The sequence below is a fragment of the Bombina bombina genome, chromosome 3 (genome assembly GCF_027579735.1).
Source record: "Bombina bombina isolate aBomBom1 chromosome 3, aBomBom1.pri, whole genome shotgun sequence".
In the NCBI taxonomy this organism is placed as follows: domain Eukaryota; kingdom Metazoa; phylum Chordata; class Amphibia; order Anura; family Bombinatoridae; genus Bombina; species Bombina bombina.
The window spans coordinates 178710074-178724867 of NC_069501.1; the positions used below are offsets into that span (position 1 = coordinate 178710074).

Consider the following 14794-nt stretch of genomic DNA (forward strand, 5'->3'; position numbering starts at 1 on the left):
TGTATCTATGTTTGTTTTTTATGACAGTAGCAGGGGTCAAGTCAGGCGGGAGTTCCTGCACTATGTTTGCAGGAGGAACTAAGTTCCCTCTGGACAGAGAACATAAATGCTTAAACACTGATGCTGCTGGTGGAAGGAGCTAGAGCACAGTCTGGTTAGAGGGATAGTGAGATCCTCTAGTAATGGGCTGTAACACTTCCTACAATATACTAAATGCAAGCCTGTCAGCGGTCCTGCTGTGTGATCACCCCGCAATGTGTTTAACACATGGTGCTTACATTTTTGTGTGGCTTGCCCTGGGGTTATTTAGCTCCCCTCAGCAGAAATAGGACTATTGCACCTTAAGTGGGTGAGACTCTGTGACAGAGGAGGATTCTCAGGCAACCATTCAACCCTTCATTGGATTTAATTTAACCAAATTGTATAGATTATATGTGAGGGGCGGTGGAAGTCTTGGTGAGTTCCCACACTTTTTTTGGTAGGACTTTGTAGGACTTGACCCCTGGACAGTAGGCATGCTCACCCTACAGCATGATGTCATTGGTGATATCACACATATGTAACTGAGCACGTTTCTGTGTTTTGCCAATCAGACTGAGAGAGCACATTATTATAGATCACTCTTCTTTTAACCCCTTAAGGACTTGCACTTCTAAGGGTGTAAAATCTCAGGGCAACAGCATCAATTCCATGCTATTTCTGCATTATTATGTTCTCAGATTAATGCTAACATTAAGAATATACAAAAACATAACATTTTATTAATACATTAAATTACCTCAAGAAAGTGCAATGCAGCGTCTCGCCTATATTCATTTTTATAATTACTTTGCATAAGTATGATTTTCATGTGTGGATTAAAGCAAGATGTATTAAAGGAAATATAATTTCATATCTCTAAAATAATGCAAGATTTATATTCTACATTGCAAATTGCTGTAATTAGCACAACTATTTAGCCATTTTATGGACTCTCTGGTCATCATTTTGTTTAGCAATGCAGACACAGTGAGATGTCTTTTATTGCAGCATCTAACATGTGTCACTTCTTTTTTTTTTCTTTTTTTACAGCTTTTTCAATTTCCAGCGAGAATAGCCAAGTTGTGATGATTGGCATTTCAGCAGCAGTTGCTATTATCCTGCTCACTGTTGTTGTGTACGTCCTGATTGGGAGGTTAGTTCAATGTCTGCTTAATGTATCACTCCGTAACTTTCCCACCGGTCTCTTTGGCTAGATAAGTAGTGTTCATGGCACAAATAGCTTTGCATTGCAACACCTAGATGATCAACTAATCACTTTTAAAGGGGCATTTTACAGTAAAAATGTTTTCTACTTTAATCTCATTGTTACATATAGCTCCTTTATCTTTATTAATCATTTGAAATAGCTGTTTTGCCTTTTTAAACTGCAACCTATAAATAAAAACACCAGTACTGCAGTATTGGCTAGAGAAAAGCTACACAAATAAGTGGCAACATCAGAAATCAATTTCCAAATGAGGGGTGGAGAAGAGAGACATAGTACATTTAGATCATTAATTATTAATTACATCAAATTTTAGCTGCCAACATTTAATTTTATTTCATATTCATTTTCAAATTGTTTTTTCAAAATATTTCATACTAGTAACTAGTGACATTATTAACAAACCTGACTACATGACGTATTTACTGTTTAAAGGAATATTAAATACATTATTTTACTTTGTTACATATATATGTATTTTAGTTTTTATTTTATTAACACTCTTGCACTCCCTAAAACAGTGTTCCTGTCCACCAATACAACTGCAGAAATTATCCATCTGTGGTGATATTTTGTGCACAAGCATGCATATCCTTTTTGTAACCATACCAAATTAAAAAAAAAGTTTTTTTTCATTCAGTGCTATACTCTTAACATGTTTAAATTGCTGCTCTTTATTACACTTTATAGATGTTTCTAAAAAATTAAAGTCCCTTTTTGTGCTGTGCTTGTAAAACAGCAGTCGATGACCCCAAAATAAATCATAAGGCTTGCTATTATGGAACACTCAATCAAAATTAAACTTTCATTATTTAGATAGAGCATGCCATTTTAAACAACTTTCCAATTTACTTCCATTAACTAAATGTGCACAGTCTTGATATATTTTAACATTTTGAGTAATCAGCTCCTACTGAGCATGTGCAAGAATAAGTGTGTATGCATTTGTGAATGGCTGATGGCTGTCCATGGTACGTGTATGCATTTGTGATTGGCTGATGGCTGTCACATGGTACAGGGGGAATGGAAAAAGACATAACTTTTAAAATTGTCAGAAAAAAAATCTATTACTCATTTGAAGTTCAGACTAAGTGCTATTGCATTGTCTTGTTATCTTGCATTTGTTGATTATGCAAATATACTGTGTTGACTGGTCCTTTAAGGTTATTCCTTATTAAAAGACACAGTTGCACCTTAAAGGCATATGAAACCCAAAGATATATATATATATATATATAAACAGGCAAAGTGCACTCCAGATCCTGAGTAAGCAACAGCTTCGGGTGCTAACAACAATGAATATAGCAGAAAACAAGAAGCACTCCAGAAGTCTTTCCAATTTTATCACCTTTAATAGTGAACGTTTTCGGGCAACAAACAGCCCGTCCTCAAACTTACAAGGTTACCAAACACTTACCACCCAGCTGTGTTATAGACCGCCACCAAAGAAAAGTGCACCACGCTCTCCGCGGTAGACGCACCGCCCCTAACGAGTGACGTCATCGCCCGCGGCAACGTGTGGGAACTGAAAAGGACAAAGACAACGGACAAATTATGCAAGCATATACTAAGCCCTAATTCTAAGCAACAAGCCTATACTATAAATATACAGAATCAATACAATGGACCATTGCAGTAAAGACTGGGAAATTAAACATATCACAAAAAGTAATACGGTTGTCATAGTAACCAGTAAACGGTAACCCGGTTGTCATAGTAACCAGTAAACAATTGAAGCTAGATAAGCAAGTCATACATTACATAAATAGAACAAAAGTTACTGCATAGACGACTATGGGACTCCACAAAACAATGTATCATCCAAAGAATAGATTAAATTAGATGAAAAACTGAAGTAAAATAAACTTAGTAAATATTTTGTAAAGTGGAGTCACATACCCGGATAGACAGAAAAGAATTTGCTGAACAAGCTAATTTAATTGGAATGAACCATGTCTCTCACAAATTAATGGACAATAATATGAATGATCGTGGACTCCCCCTGGATTCATTTTTCGACAGTAGACCAGGGTCACAGGAACACCTGCCAATCTAGCTGTGTATTCAGCCCATAGGGCACAAGAGTATTCAATTCGAATGTCCATTTAGCTTCTCTTTGAAGAAGTAGTCGATTCCTATCACCTCCTCTGGGCAACAGTGGTACATGATCTATAATCGTATATTTAAGGTCCATGACACTATGCTTATGTTCCAAAAAGTGTCTGGCCACTGGTTGCTCTGAAGTGCCTTTATTTAGTGCCGTCTTGATAGCAGATCGATGATTTGCCATACGTGTATGCAAATCATCACAGGTCTTTCCTACGTAATAAAGCCCGCAAATACAATGTAAAAGATACACTATATACGTGGTAGTACACGTCAGGCGGAATTTATGCTTATAAATTTTACGTTTGTGTGGATGGGTGAAACTTAGTCCAGTGATTAACCCCCCACATGTTGTGCAGCCAAGACATCGGAAAACCCCTGGTTTTTTAATGTCTAACCATGTTGAGGATTTGTAACTTTGTATGGGGTCAGTTTTAATTAGCAAGTCCCATAAAGACCTAGATCTCTTAAAACCCACTCTTGGGGGATCAGCTTTATGCAAGGGTAACGATCTATCCGTATTGATAATCTCCCAATGCTTGTTGAGTATGTCCTTTAAGGGGCCTTTATCTCCTGTGAAGGTTGTCATGAATGTCATCCTTTTCTCCACCTTTTTGGGTACATAAGTACTGGCCTGACAGACCTGAGCCCGCTGTTCCTTAAGTAGTTTATCCGGATAGCTCCTCACTTCAAATCCTTGCACCATCTCAGTGAGTTGTTCTTCTCTTTTATCAATTTCAGAATTATTTCTCACCACTCTAAGCAATTGTGATTTAGGCAATGCTTTCTTCAATGTGGGAGGATGGCAACTTGTGTAATGCAATAAGGAGTTTCTATCAGTCTCCTTTCTATACAGGGATGAATGAATCCTATCATTGCTGGTGTATAGCCTCACATCCAAGAAGTCGATTTGTCTTTTGCTCTTTGTCATTTTAAATTTCAGAGCCAAATTCGCCCCATTAAGCTCCTGAAACCACTCTTCCAGGCTGGCCGACGTTCCAGACCAGATCAGAAACAGGTCATCTATATATCGCTTAAAAAAGCGAATATTTTTGACCTTAAATAATTCTGTCCCAAATTCCTCAAAGTGGGCCATGAACAAATTGGCGAACGATGGGGCCATATTGGACCCCATCGCTGTCCCCTTCAACTGTAAATAGAAGGATTGTTCAAAACGGAAATAATTGGTAGTTAAACAAAATTCCAATAATTGTATAATTATCTCAGGAGGTGGTCCAATGTATGGGTATCTGCAAAGATGGAATAGAACAGCAAGTAACCCCTCATCGTGAGGGATTACAGTATATAGACTAGTCACATCCAGTGTGACTAGCCATGTATCATCATCTATATCTCCCAATTGTTTGAGCATCTCCAGTAATGCCATTGAATCCCTCAAGTATGATGGTGTATGGTATACCAGTGGTTGCAGGAATCTATCCACTAAGGTGGCAATGGGCTGCTGAATGGACCCTATTGAGGATACAATGGGCCTTCCGGGAGGTGGGCATTGGGAGATTATCAATACGGATAGATCGTTACCCTTGCATAAAGCTGATCCCCCAAGAGTGGGTTTTAAGAGATCTAGGTCTTTACGGGACTTGCTAATTAAAACTGACCCCATACAAAGTTACAAATCCTCAACATGGTTAGAAATTAAAAAACCAGGGGTTTTCCGATATCTTGGCTGCACAACATGTGGGGGGTTAATCACTGGACTAAGTTTCACCCATCCACACAAACGTAAAATTTATAAGCATAAATTCCGCCTGACGTGTACTACCACGTATATAGTGTATCTTTTACACTGTATTTGGGGGCTTTATTACGTAGGAAAGACCTGTGATGATTTGCGTACACGTATGGCAAATCATCGATCTGCTATCAAGACGGCACTAAATAAAGGCACTTCAGAGCAACCAGTGGCCAGACACTTTTTGGAACATAAGCATAGTGTCATGGACCGTAAATATACGATTATAGATCATGTACCACTGTTGCCCAGAGGAGGTGATAGGAATCGACTACTTCTTCAAAGAGAAGCTAAATGGACATTCGAATTGAATACTCTTGTGCCCTATGGGCTGAATACACAGCTAGATTGGCAGGTGTTCCTGTGACCCTGGTCTACTGTCGAAAAATGAATCCAGGGGGAGTCCACGATCATTCATATTATTGTCCATTAATTTGTGAGAGACATGGTTCATTCCAATTAAATTAGCTTGTTCAGCAAATTCTTTTCTGTCTATCCGGGTATGTGACTCCACTTTACAAAATATTTACTAAGTTTATTTTACTTCAGTTTTTCATCTAATTTAATCTATTCTTTGGATGATACATTGTTTTGTGGAGTCCCATAGTCGTCTATGCAGTAACTTTTGTTCTATTTATGTAATGTATGACTTGCTTATCTAGCGTCAATTGTTTACTGGTTACTATGACAACCGGGTTACCGTTTACTGGTTACTATGACAACCGTATTACTTTTTGTGATATGTTTAATTTCCCAGTCTTTACTGCAATGGTCCATTGTATTGATTCTGTATATTTATAGTATAGGCTTGTTGCTTAGAATTAGGGCTTAGTATATGCCTGCATAATTTGTCCGTTGTCTTTGTCCTTTTCAGTTCCCACACGTTGCCGCGGGCGATGACGTCACTCGTTAGGGGTGGCGCGTCTACCGCGGAGAGCGTGGTGCACTTTTCTTTGGTGGCGGTCTATAACACAGCTGGGTGGTAAGTGTTTGGTAACCTTGTAAGTTTGAGGACGGGCTGTTTGTTGCCCGAAAACGTTCACTATTAAAGGTGATAAAATTGGAAAGACTTCTGGAGTGCTTCTTGTTTTCTGCTATATATATATATATATATATGTGTGTGTGTGTGTGTATATGTATATATAGGTATATAGGTGTGTATATATGTATGTGTGTATATTGATATATACATACACAACATAAACTACTTTATTTTTTTACACTACTGAGACAGGTTATGGGAAAATAAACTTTTAATGACCAATCTTAAGAGCTACTCTATTGATAGCATAAATACACTAGTTTATTGTAGGACTAGTCAAAGAAAACTGTAAAAAAAAAGAAAAAAAGAAAAACCAAATAGTGATATTGATTCCTATTTGCATTATTGTAATTGCTACCAGCAATTATCTATTCTGGTTTAATATTTTTCTTTGATTGTAAAACAAGCCTGTTTGCAAATACTTCTGTTTTTTCCAGATATAATTCACACCTTATTAAATGAGATTACCTGTGATTTAACCTGTACACGCCTGATTTAGTTTACCGTCTAATGCAATGTTATTTCGATTAAAGCCAGGTGTGGTATCTCAGACACTTCTGCGAAGCCAGGGTTGCGTGCACTGATTATGTGCAAACTGCTCTTGCAAGTGGTTTGCAACAGCTAAAGGATTATATTTCATAACCACATGTAGTCAACATTTCCCTTGTGTTTTTATTAAATTGCTCAAGATCTCATATCCCTTATTTGTAGAACTAAACACACATGTGTTTCTCTACAGATTAATGTAGCATTTTAAATGTTAAGGTCATTGGTATTTGATCTTCTAACTTACTAAATCTCTTATTGTTATTATTTCTATTGTATTACTAAACTCTCTTTTACTGTTCTTGTACAGTATTCCTCAGAGAGTTTATTTTATTAAAGTATATAAACATCTAAAAAAAATATTTTGTCATAAATATTAAAAATAATTAGCACTTTTTAAAATGCATTGGAAGAACAAGTAATGTCACTGTCACAACCAGTTCTTTTATTACGATAATATTCCTGGTGTAGAGTATGTCTCATGATTTCAATGTATATGCAAGTTGATATGGTTGGTAATGGGAGAATATCTGGTTGCAATTTAGAGTGTGATAGTGAGGTATATGCACCTATGCAACTACAGAGCCCACATCACAATATACATTAGATAGATAGATAGATAATAGATAGATATATAGTTAGATAGATAGATATATAGATAGATATAATAAGCAGTAGTTTTTGTTTAAAGAAAAACAACTATATTTTGAAAGATTTTAGCTAGGTGGGCATGCCAAAACTGTGTCTATGTAGTTAATGTTATCTATATGAAACACATGAACTAATGCCCTCTAGTGGTCACAATGCATTCAGATTAGAGGCAGTCTTCAAGGTCTAATAAATTAACATATGAACCTCCTAGAATTAGCTTTCAACTAAGAATACGAAGAGAAAAAGCAAAATTGGTGATAAAAGTAAATTGGAAAGTTGTTTAAAATTACATTCCCTATTTAAATCATGAACGTTTTTTTGGACTTGACCGTCCCTTTAAGGCAATAGATGGAATTGCAAAATGCCTTTACTTGACTGGAGATTTAGGGGTAGATTTAACAAGCAGCAGATGCTGCAATCTACCCCTGTAGTTTCCAGATCGCTGGAAACAGGAGTTAAGAAGCAGCAGTCATAAGACCGCTGCTCCTTAACTCGTCCGCCACCTCTGAGGCGGATACGATCGGGTTGATTTACACCCCCTGCTAATGGCCGATTGGCAGCGAATGCGCAGGGGGCAGCATTGCACAAGCATTTCATTAGAAATGCTTGTGTAATGATAAATGCTGACAGCGTATGCTGTCGGCATTTATCGATGTGCGGCGGACATGATCCTCTACAGCAAATCATGTCCACCTGCACAATGATAATTCGGCCCCTAAGCCACTTTCCGGAAAAAAAATGGACTATAGACATTTGCCTAGTACACATCTGTATATGACCTTTAATGGCGATATGTCATTATATGGTTTATAGGTTTTTGTAGGACAATGAATGGTATTTTACTAAACCCAAGGGGGACTTATCAATATGTTTCACTCAAATATATCACATGAATATCAAAAACAAGATACTTACTTCACAATGTAGGTCAAGTTACCTTATTCAAAAAGCAGATAATCATGTAAATTGCAAAACGGGTACAAAATAAAGAATCCCTCCAGATTTATTAGGTGAAAATGATTCTACCTGCAGCTAAACATATTTTCTGCTTTAACAAATGCTGCTGTGTTTTTGGCAAGTTTCTAAAGGTGAATGATTCTGCCACCCTTGTGAATCATTGCAAAATTATATTCATTACTTGTAAATGAGCAAATTCAACTCTGCTTCCTCACTGTATCAATGAACAAATGGTTTTTCTTTCTAATAACAGTGCTTTGTGTTTGTATAAATGATGTTTGATTGTGTAATTATTACAGTACTGTGTTATGTTCATTATGATCTTCATTTGTTTGTCATATCCTGCTTTAAGTTACATCCTCACCTCAATGACTTAAAATGACTTTGCACTCAAACATCATCAAAAAAAAAAAAGAAAAGAAAATGTTTTTAAAAATGTATTATAGAGCTTTGTTTTTTGAAAAAAATGATGTTTCTGTGGCGAGTAAACCAATGTTTTATTTTCTGTAGGAATTATGTCAGTTTAAACAGTTTATTTACACAAACATATTTTAGCATGTTTAAAGGTACAGTAAAGTCAAAACTAAACTTTCATGATTCAGATAGGGCATGCAATTTTAAACAACTTTCCAATTTACTTTTATCATCAAATGTGCTTTGTTCCCTTAGTGGTATTTTTGAAAAGCTAAACCTAGCTAGGCTCAAACTGATTTCTAAACCGTTGAAAACCGCCTCCTAGCTCAGAGCATTTTGAAAGTTTTTCACAGTTAGACTGTGCTAGTTCACATGTGTCATATAGATAACATTGTGCTCACTCCTGTGAAGTTATTTAGGAGTCTTCACTGATTGACTACACTGCATGTCTGTCAAATAGATAAGGAGGCGATCTGCAAAGGCTTAGATACAAGGTAATCACAGAGGTAAAAAGTATATTAATATAACTGTGTTGGTTATGCAAAAAAGAGGAATGGGTAATAAAGGGATTATCTATCTTTTTAAATAAGAAAAGTTTTGGTGTAGACTGTCCCTTTAACTGATGCTCTTTAATTGACATGATAGAAAGCAAATTGAATAATATATATGCCCCTTTAAGTAAAAGCTGTTTATGTTTAAAGTGGAACTAAAACAGCAGTACTGCTAGTGCTTATTGGCTGATGAAGACTATCCCAACAGTTCTATTGGTGGACAAAAACATGCCCTTTTTAGTATGAAAAAATGACTGTAATGTCTCTTGAATTTATATTTCAGCATGCAAACATCTCTTGCAGAATTCTGCTTTTAACTTTCTGCAGTATACATAGTTAAATACATCATAGTTCATTTATAGTGTTATACTATCACATAAGTATATTTTCCACTTTATTGAGAATATTAACATTAGTATTTTCTTCTGTAGATTCTGTGGATACAATAAGGCAATGCAAAGTCCTGATGAAAAAAGACTTCATTTCGGAAATGGGCATTGTAAGTACTATGATTTATATTTCATTGTTAGCGCTGATCATGTGGGAACAATAGCTTCATATTTGTATTCCCATAGCTGCTGTTCCTCCCAGAACAAATGTGAACTAATGGGAGTGAAATGATTGGAAAATAAGACAAGTAATTTAACATACTGCAGTTTTGCCCAACATTTCCCTTGTTTCTTATGATAAAAATGCTTGGAGTCTATTTAGCAGAATTTCATTACTGCAAAAAATGATTTCAGAAATGTATCAAATTTACTAGGAGACTTACTATATTGAAAAAGTTTTCAGTTTTGTTTTTTAGCTGAAAAGCGTAATTTATTGTTCTTGAAATACTGTAATTATATTGTTAAACATTTTGAAAAAGAAAGTACATTCTCCTAGAACCTACTAGTACATGTAAGTTAACTATACATTTTCAACTATTTAATATTTCAACAGAAACCACACTTACATGAACTAATTAATGTAATGCAATGAAAATGAAAAAAAAAAGGCTTAAACAATAATTCACACCATAAAACATTAAAAAGTCAATGATAAATGGGGTCCTAAGAATAGTGAAATATCTGATATGCACCTTATCATTTGTTCCACCATCTGAATATTACTGTAGAACAAATGAAATTACTTGTTATATTTAAATTTTACATCTGAACATTTAATTTAAAAGTTGATTCCCATAGACTTACATAGACGTCTTTAAGACTCAACAGCTGAATAGAATTGGAATGCTGCAGTCAATGTACGAATTCTACATTCATTATAGGAAAAGATAACATTTTATTTGCAAAAACAAATTATCTGAAAATATTCCACATTTGTGTAGAACAAACATGTTCAGAAAACAATTGTTCTTGTCATAACTTTTGCATATTCATAGTTAATATGATAAGAATTTAATTTTTCACTGAACTGAAAACAAAAACAAGTGTCAAGTGAACATTTTATATTAATATTGGAAAGCATTTTTGTCCCTGTAATTTTTATTGTATGTGACAGCTTCATCTATTTATGTAAGTTTAATATTAAAGGGATATGAAACCCATTTTTTTTCTTTCATGAGTCAGATAGAGCATGCAACTTTTAATTTACTTCTATTATCAATTTTCTTCGTTCTCTTGGTATCTTTTTTTGACAAGCAGGCGTGTATGCCCATTTCTTGAGCACTATATGGCAGCTGTTTTGCAAGAATTTTACCCATTTGAAAGAGCAATAGATGGCAGCACTTTTTCTTGCCATAAAGTGCTCCAGATGCCGAACTAGTATGTCTTCAATAAAGAATTTCATGGCAATGATGGAAATTAGATTGGAAAGTAAATTGGAAACTTTTGTAAAATGGTATGCTCTGTCTGATTCACAAAATACATTTTTTGGGTTTCATATCCCTTTAATTAGTGTAATGCTGAGAAACATCTATGGAGTTACCTCCCTGCTTTGTGGCTCTAACATCCACCATTCTTCTGGTGAGTGTGTCGGTTGAAATTTTTCCCATTTGGACAAAAAAGAACTTGTGGGGTGGGGCACTGATGTTGGTCTAATCATGTCTTCATGGACCTTTCTTTGTGCACAGGGGCTCTGAACTCAATGATTAGTAGGGGTGGTTATATACAATATATATCTACTGTATAGGATGCACTACATCAGAGTCAAAGGAGGGGGGTTCCCAAAAATGATTATCATATTAAGCACAAACAAACTCTGTAGTCTCCTATTTTCTGAAGTTATTACTGTGACATTTCTGGGATAGTGGTCTGAAGATGGAGAAACATTATTCATGAAACATAACGGAAATAAAAACTGAAAATAAGGAAAGTACTTAATTTTTTTGTGATTGAATATTTCCACTCTTGTTTTGTTTTTTGCCTCAGTAGACCAATCATGACTACACTCTTGATGGATCTGCTCTATTAACTTACATGTCAGAAGCATGAGGAGGGGTGTGCGGTATAGATATGTGGGTGTCAGATGATCTCATACACCAACACAATAATTAGCACAGTGATGAGTGCAAAGAAGCATCAGTGAAATATCAGTTTCTTACAGTTTACAGACTTATAGTTTGGAGAACATTACTAAGGATTAGACCAGACATAATACTAACCCTTACATCGTGCATTATATCTTTTTTACTTTTATGATTATAACATATGCACAAACATTCATATATTTGCGTGCTATATGAACGTATCTGTATATGTTTAAATGTATTTGATTAGCATGTTTAAATGGCACCAAACTCAGAATATAAACATGTTGAAGTAAAGCCTTTTATACTTTAACTGCAATTAACATGACTGTATTAATTTTGTACATCCTACAAATCTTTACTGGGGGCCAGATTCTATAAAGTTCACTTTTTTTAAATTCTGTAAGAAATCTATTTAAGCCCCTGTCCTAACTCTATAAAGGCATTTTTTACTTTGCGATCAGTGTGTCTTGCAAAGAGATGTTCCCTCCTTTTAAAGGGACACTTAAGTCAAAATTAAACTTTAATGATTCAGATAGAGTATGCAATTTTAAACAATTTTTCAATTTACTTCCATTAACAAAATGTACACAGTTTTTTTTATATTTTACACTACTGAGCATGTGCAAGAATTCATAGAAAAATGTATTTGCATTTGTTATTGGCTGATATCTGTCACATGATACAAGAGGTGTGGAAATAGACATAACTTGGAAATTTGTAAAAAAAAAATCTACTGTATTTCTGGTCCTTTAAAGGGACAGTCTACACCAGAATTGTTGTTGTTTAAAAAGATAGATAATCCCTTTATTACCCATTCCCCAGTTTTGCATAATCAACAAAGTTATATTAATACACTTTAAAATAAAAATACAGAGTCAAAAGCATTCAAAATCATAATGAACGTGTTCTGCAAAAATCACGTTTTCTGAAAAAAATTATATTGGTATTGAATTAGTGCGGTAACAAAATGATTTAAGGTGCACATTAGAAATAGAAATAAAGCTGCATATACAAAGCGCTATGTAATCTATAATACAAATTCAAAACATATTGCTGTCCTTATTGTAAAATGAGTTTCTCCACCTCTGCTAGTGTGCTGAACAGGGATGTTTCATGGGTGTAGCTGAAATGTGTCTGGCGTATTCTTTAGATATTTCCCCCCCCCCCCAGCAGAATTTACTGTTTTTTCTTGCAAGCTAAAAGGTGGTGAGATTGTGTCAAAATAGGCAAAAACTATTACCGTAATAGAAAAGCACATGTATACAACAATAGAGGTGACTGTAAGATACTATACAAAGAAGGGTAATCTGATTGGTATTGACTGCAGGATTTATTGATACAGTTTGCCCCCTTCTACCTGATAACTTTGCTTTGCCCAGAATTCCCTGAGAGCAGCCCCTATGAGTGTTGATGAGGAAAGCCACGTCTGGCCCAGCAAAGTTTTTAGAATCGGGCCCTGGCTGAGAGGCACTTCCATCAAATGCTTATTGGCTAACAATTAATTCCTTTTATTGCTCATTTGTTGAAAGGTATTTCCTGTAAACGGCCATTGAGCATTAGTCGAAATAGCTATCAGCTTATGACCATTAGTAGGAAATGCACGACTGATACTGGTATATTAGTTTACATTTATATTTAAAGGGACATTAAACAATTCTTTGTTTTTGTGTAAAAATTTGGATTTGGTTACTATAGAGGACAAAAAATAAATTCTGTAACCTAAGTTTTCAAAATGCTGCAAATTGCCAAAATGTTCTGTTTGATTTGCAGCATCTAGCAGGCTACGCAGTTTGCTTTTTGGCCACTAGGGAGTGTGGGACAAACACAATTTTACTCAAAAGCAACAGATGTTTAATGTCCTTATAAATAGCTTTATTTAAAAAAAAATGTCAACATGTTTATGTGTTGTTACATTGTATAGATTGGAGAAGCATTGTGTCCCTTTAACTGGATTAAAGATAATGAACTGGCATACCTAAAGATTTTCATAATTTACTTTTAACTTGTGCAGTTGATGCTATAAGAACAAAAAAACTGTAAACATAGCAAGTCTTGGGGGCCCCTATACAGAAATGTAGCACTAAGAAAAGTTATAGAGGGTTTGGATCTGTAAAATAACAGCTGTTCTAAACAACGCAACGCTTCATATTTACACCCAGTTAGTAACAGTGCAAACATACTGATATTATATTTAAAGTGGATTTTAAACAAATACATTCCATTACCATTGATGTATGTAACGCAGTGAAGCTTATTGGCTATAATAAGAAGTACATTTTGTGTGTTCTGTCTTATTCCCATGAACCTCCTTGGGCACTTATAATTTACATTCTTTCATCTCTGCTACTGTCATTCCCTTCTTATCGGAATGTTGATTTTAGACTTCTGCAAGAGCTGTCATTCACAGACCAACTACACTCTATTAAGTGCAGTTCTCTTTTTAACCTCTGCAGTCTGACTTCTGTTCTGCTTATTTTACTGAAACAGAAAGTAGCAACCGGTCTACACACAGTAAAGGTAATTTAAAGGCACATGAGTCCCAAATTTTAGTTTTATGATTCAGATAGAGCAGGTAGGTAGGCTTAGGAGCGTCTAGAGCACTGGTTATTAAACCTGTCCTCAGGCCTCCCCAACAGGCCAGAGTTTCAGAATTACCTTGGAGGACAGCAGATAAAATAACAATGTTTACTAATCAGCTAGCTATTTAAATTGTGCTCCAGTTTAGATATCCTCAAAATGTGGCCTGTTAGGGAGGCCTAAGACCAGGTTTGAAAACCAGTGGTCTAGAGCAATAAAGGTAGATTTGAGAAGAAGGCTTCTAACAATGTTATAGATTTGCAGGTACACTAGGGGGCAGCAGTGTTTGATACCATGTAGTTCCCCACATGCACACTTCCTATCTATTTTTTTCAGCAAACAATACAATGAGAAGAACGCACATTCAATAAAAAAACTGAAATGGAAACTTGTTTTTAATTGTGTTCTCTATCTGAATCCTGGAAGAAACATTTTGGGTTTCATCTTCCTATTGTTTCGCTTTCTCCATTATTTAATA

At 35.4% G+C, this 14794-nt stretch overlaps 1 protein-coding gene across 1 annotated transcript in view; it reads left to right on the forward strand.

The window, feature by feature from the left end:
* Positions 1-14794, forward strand: part of EPHA3 (EPH receptor A3) — a 519256-nt gene that overhangs the window by 387220 nt on the left and 117242 nt on the right. The window contains exons 8-9 of the mRNA XM_053706037.1: positions 1072-1174; positions 9698-9765. Coding sequence (XP_053562012.1) covers positions 1072-1174; positions 9698-9765 — 171 coding nt within the window. The remainder of the gene's footprint in view (positions 1-1071; positions 1175-9697; positions 9766-14794) is intronic.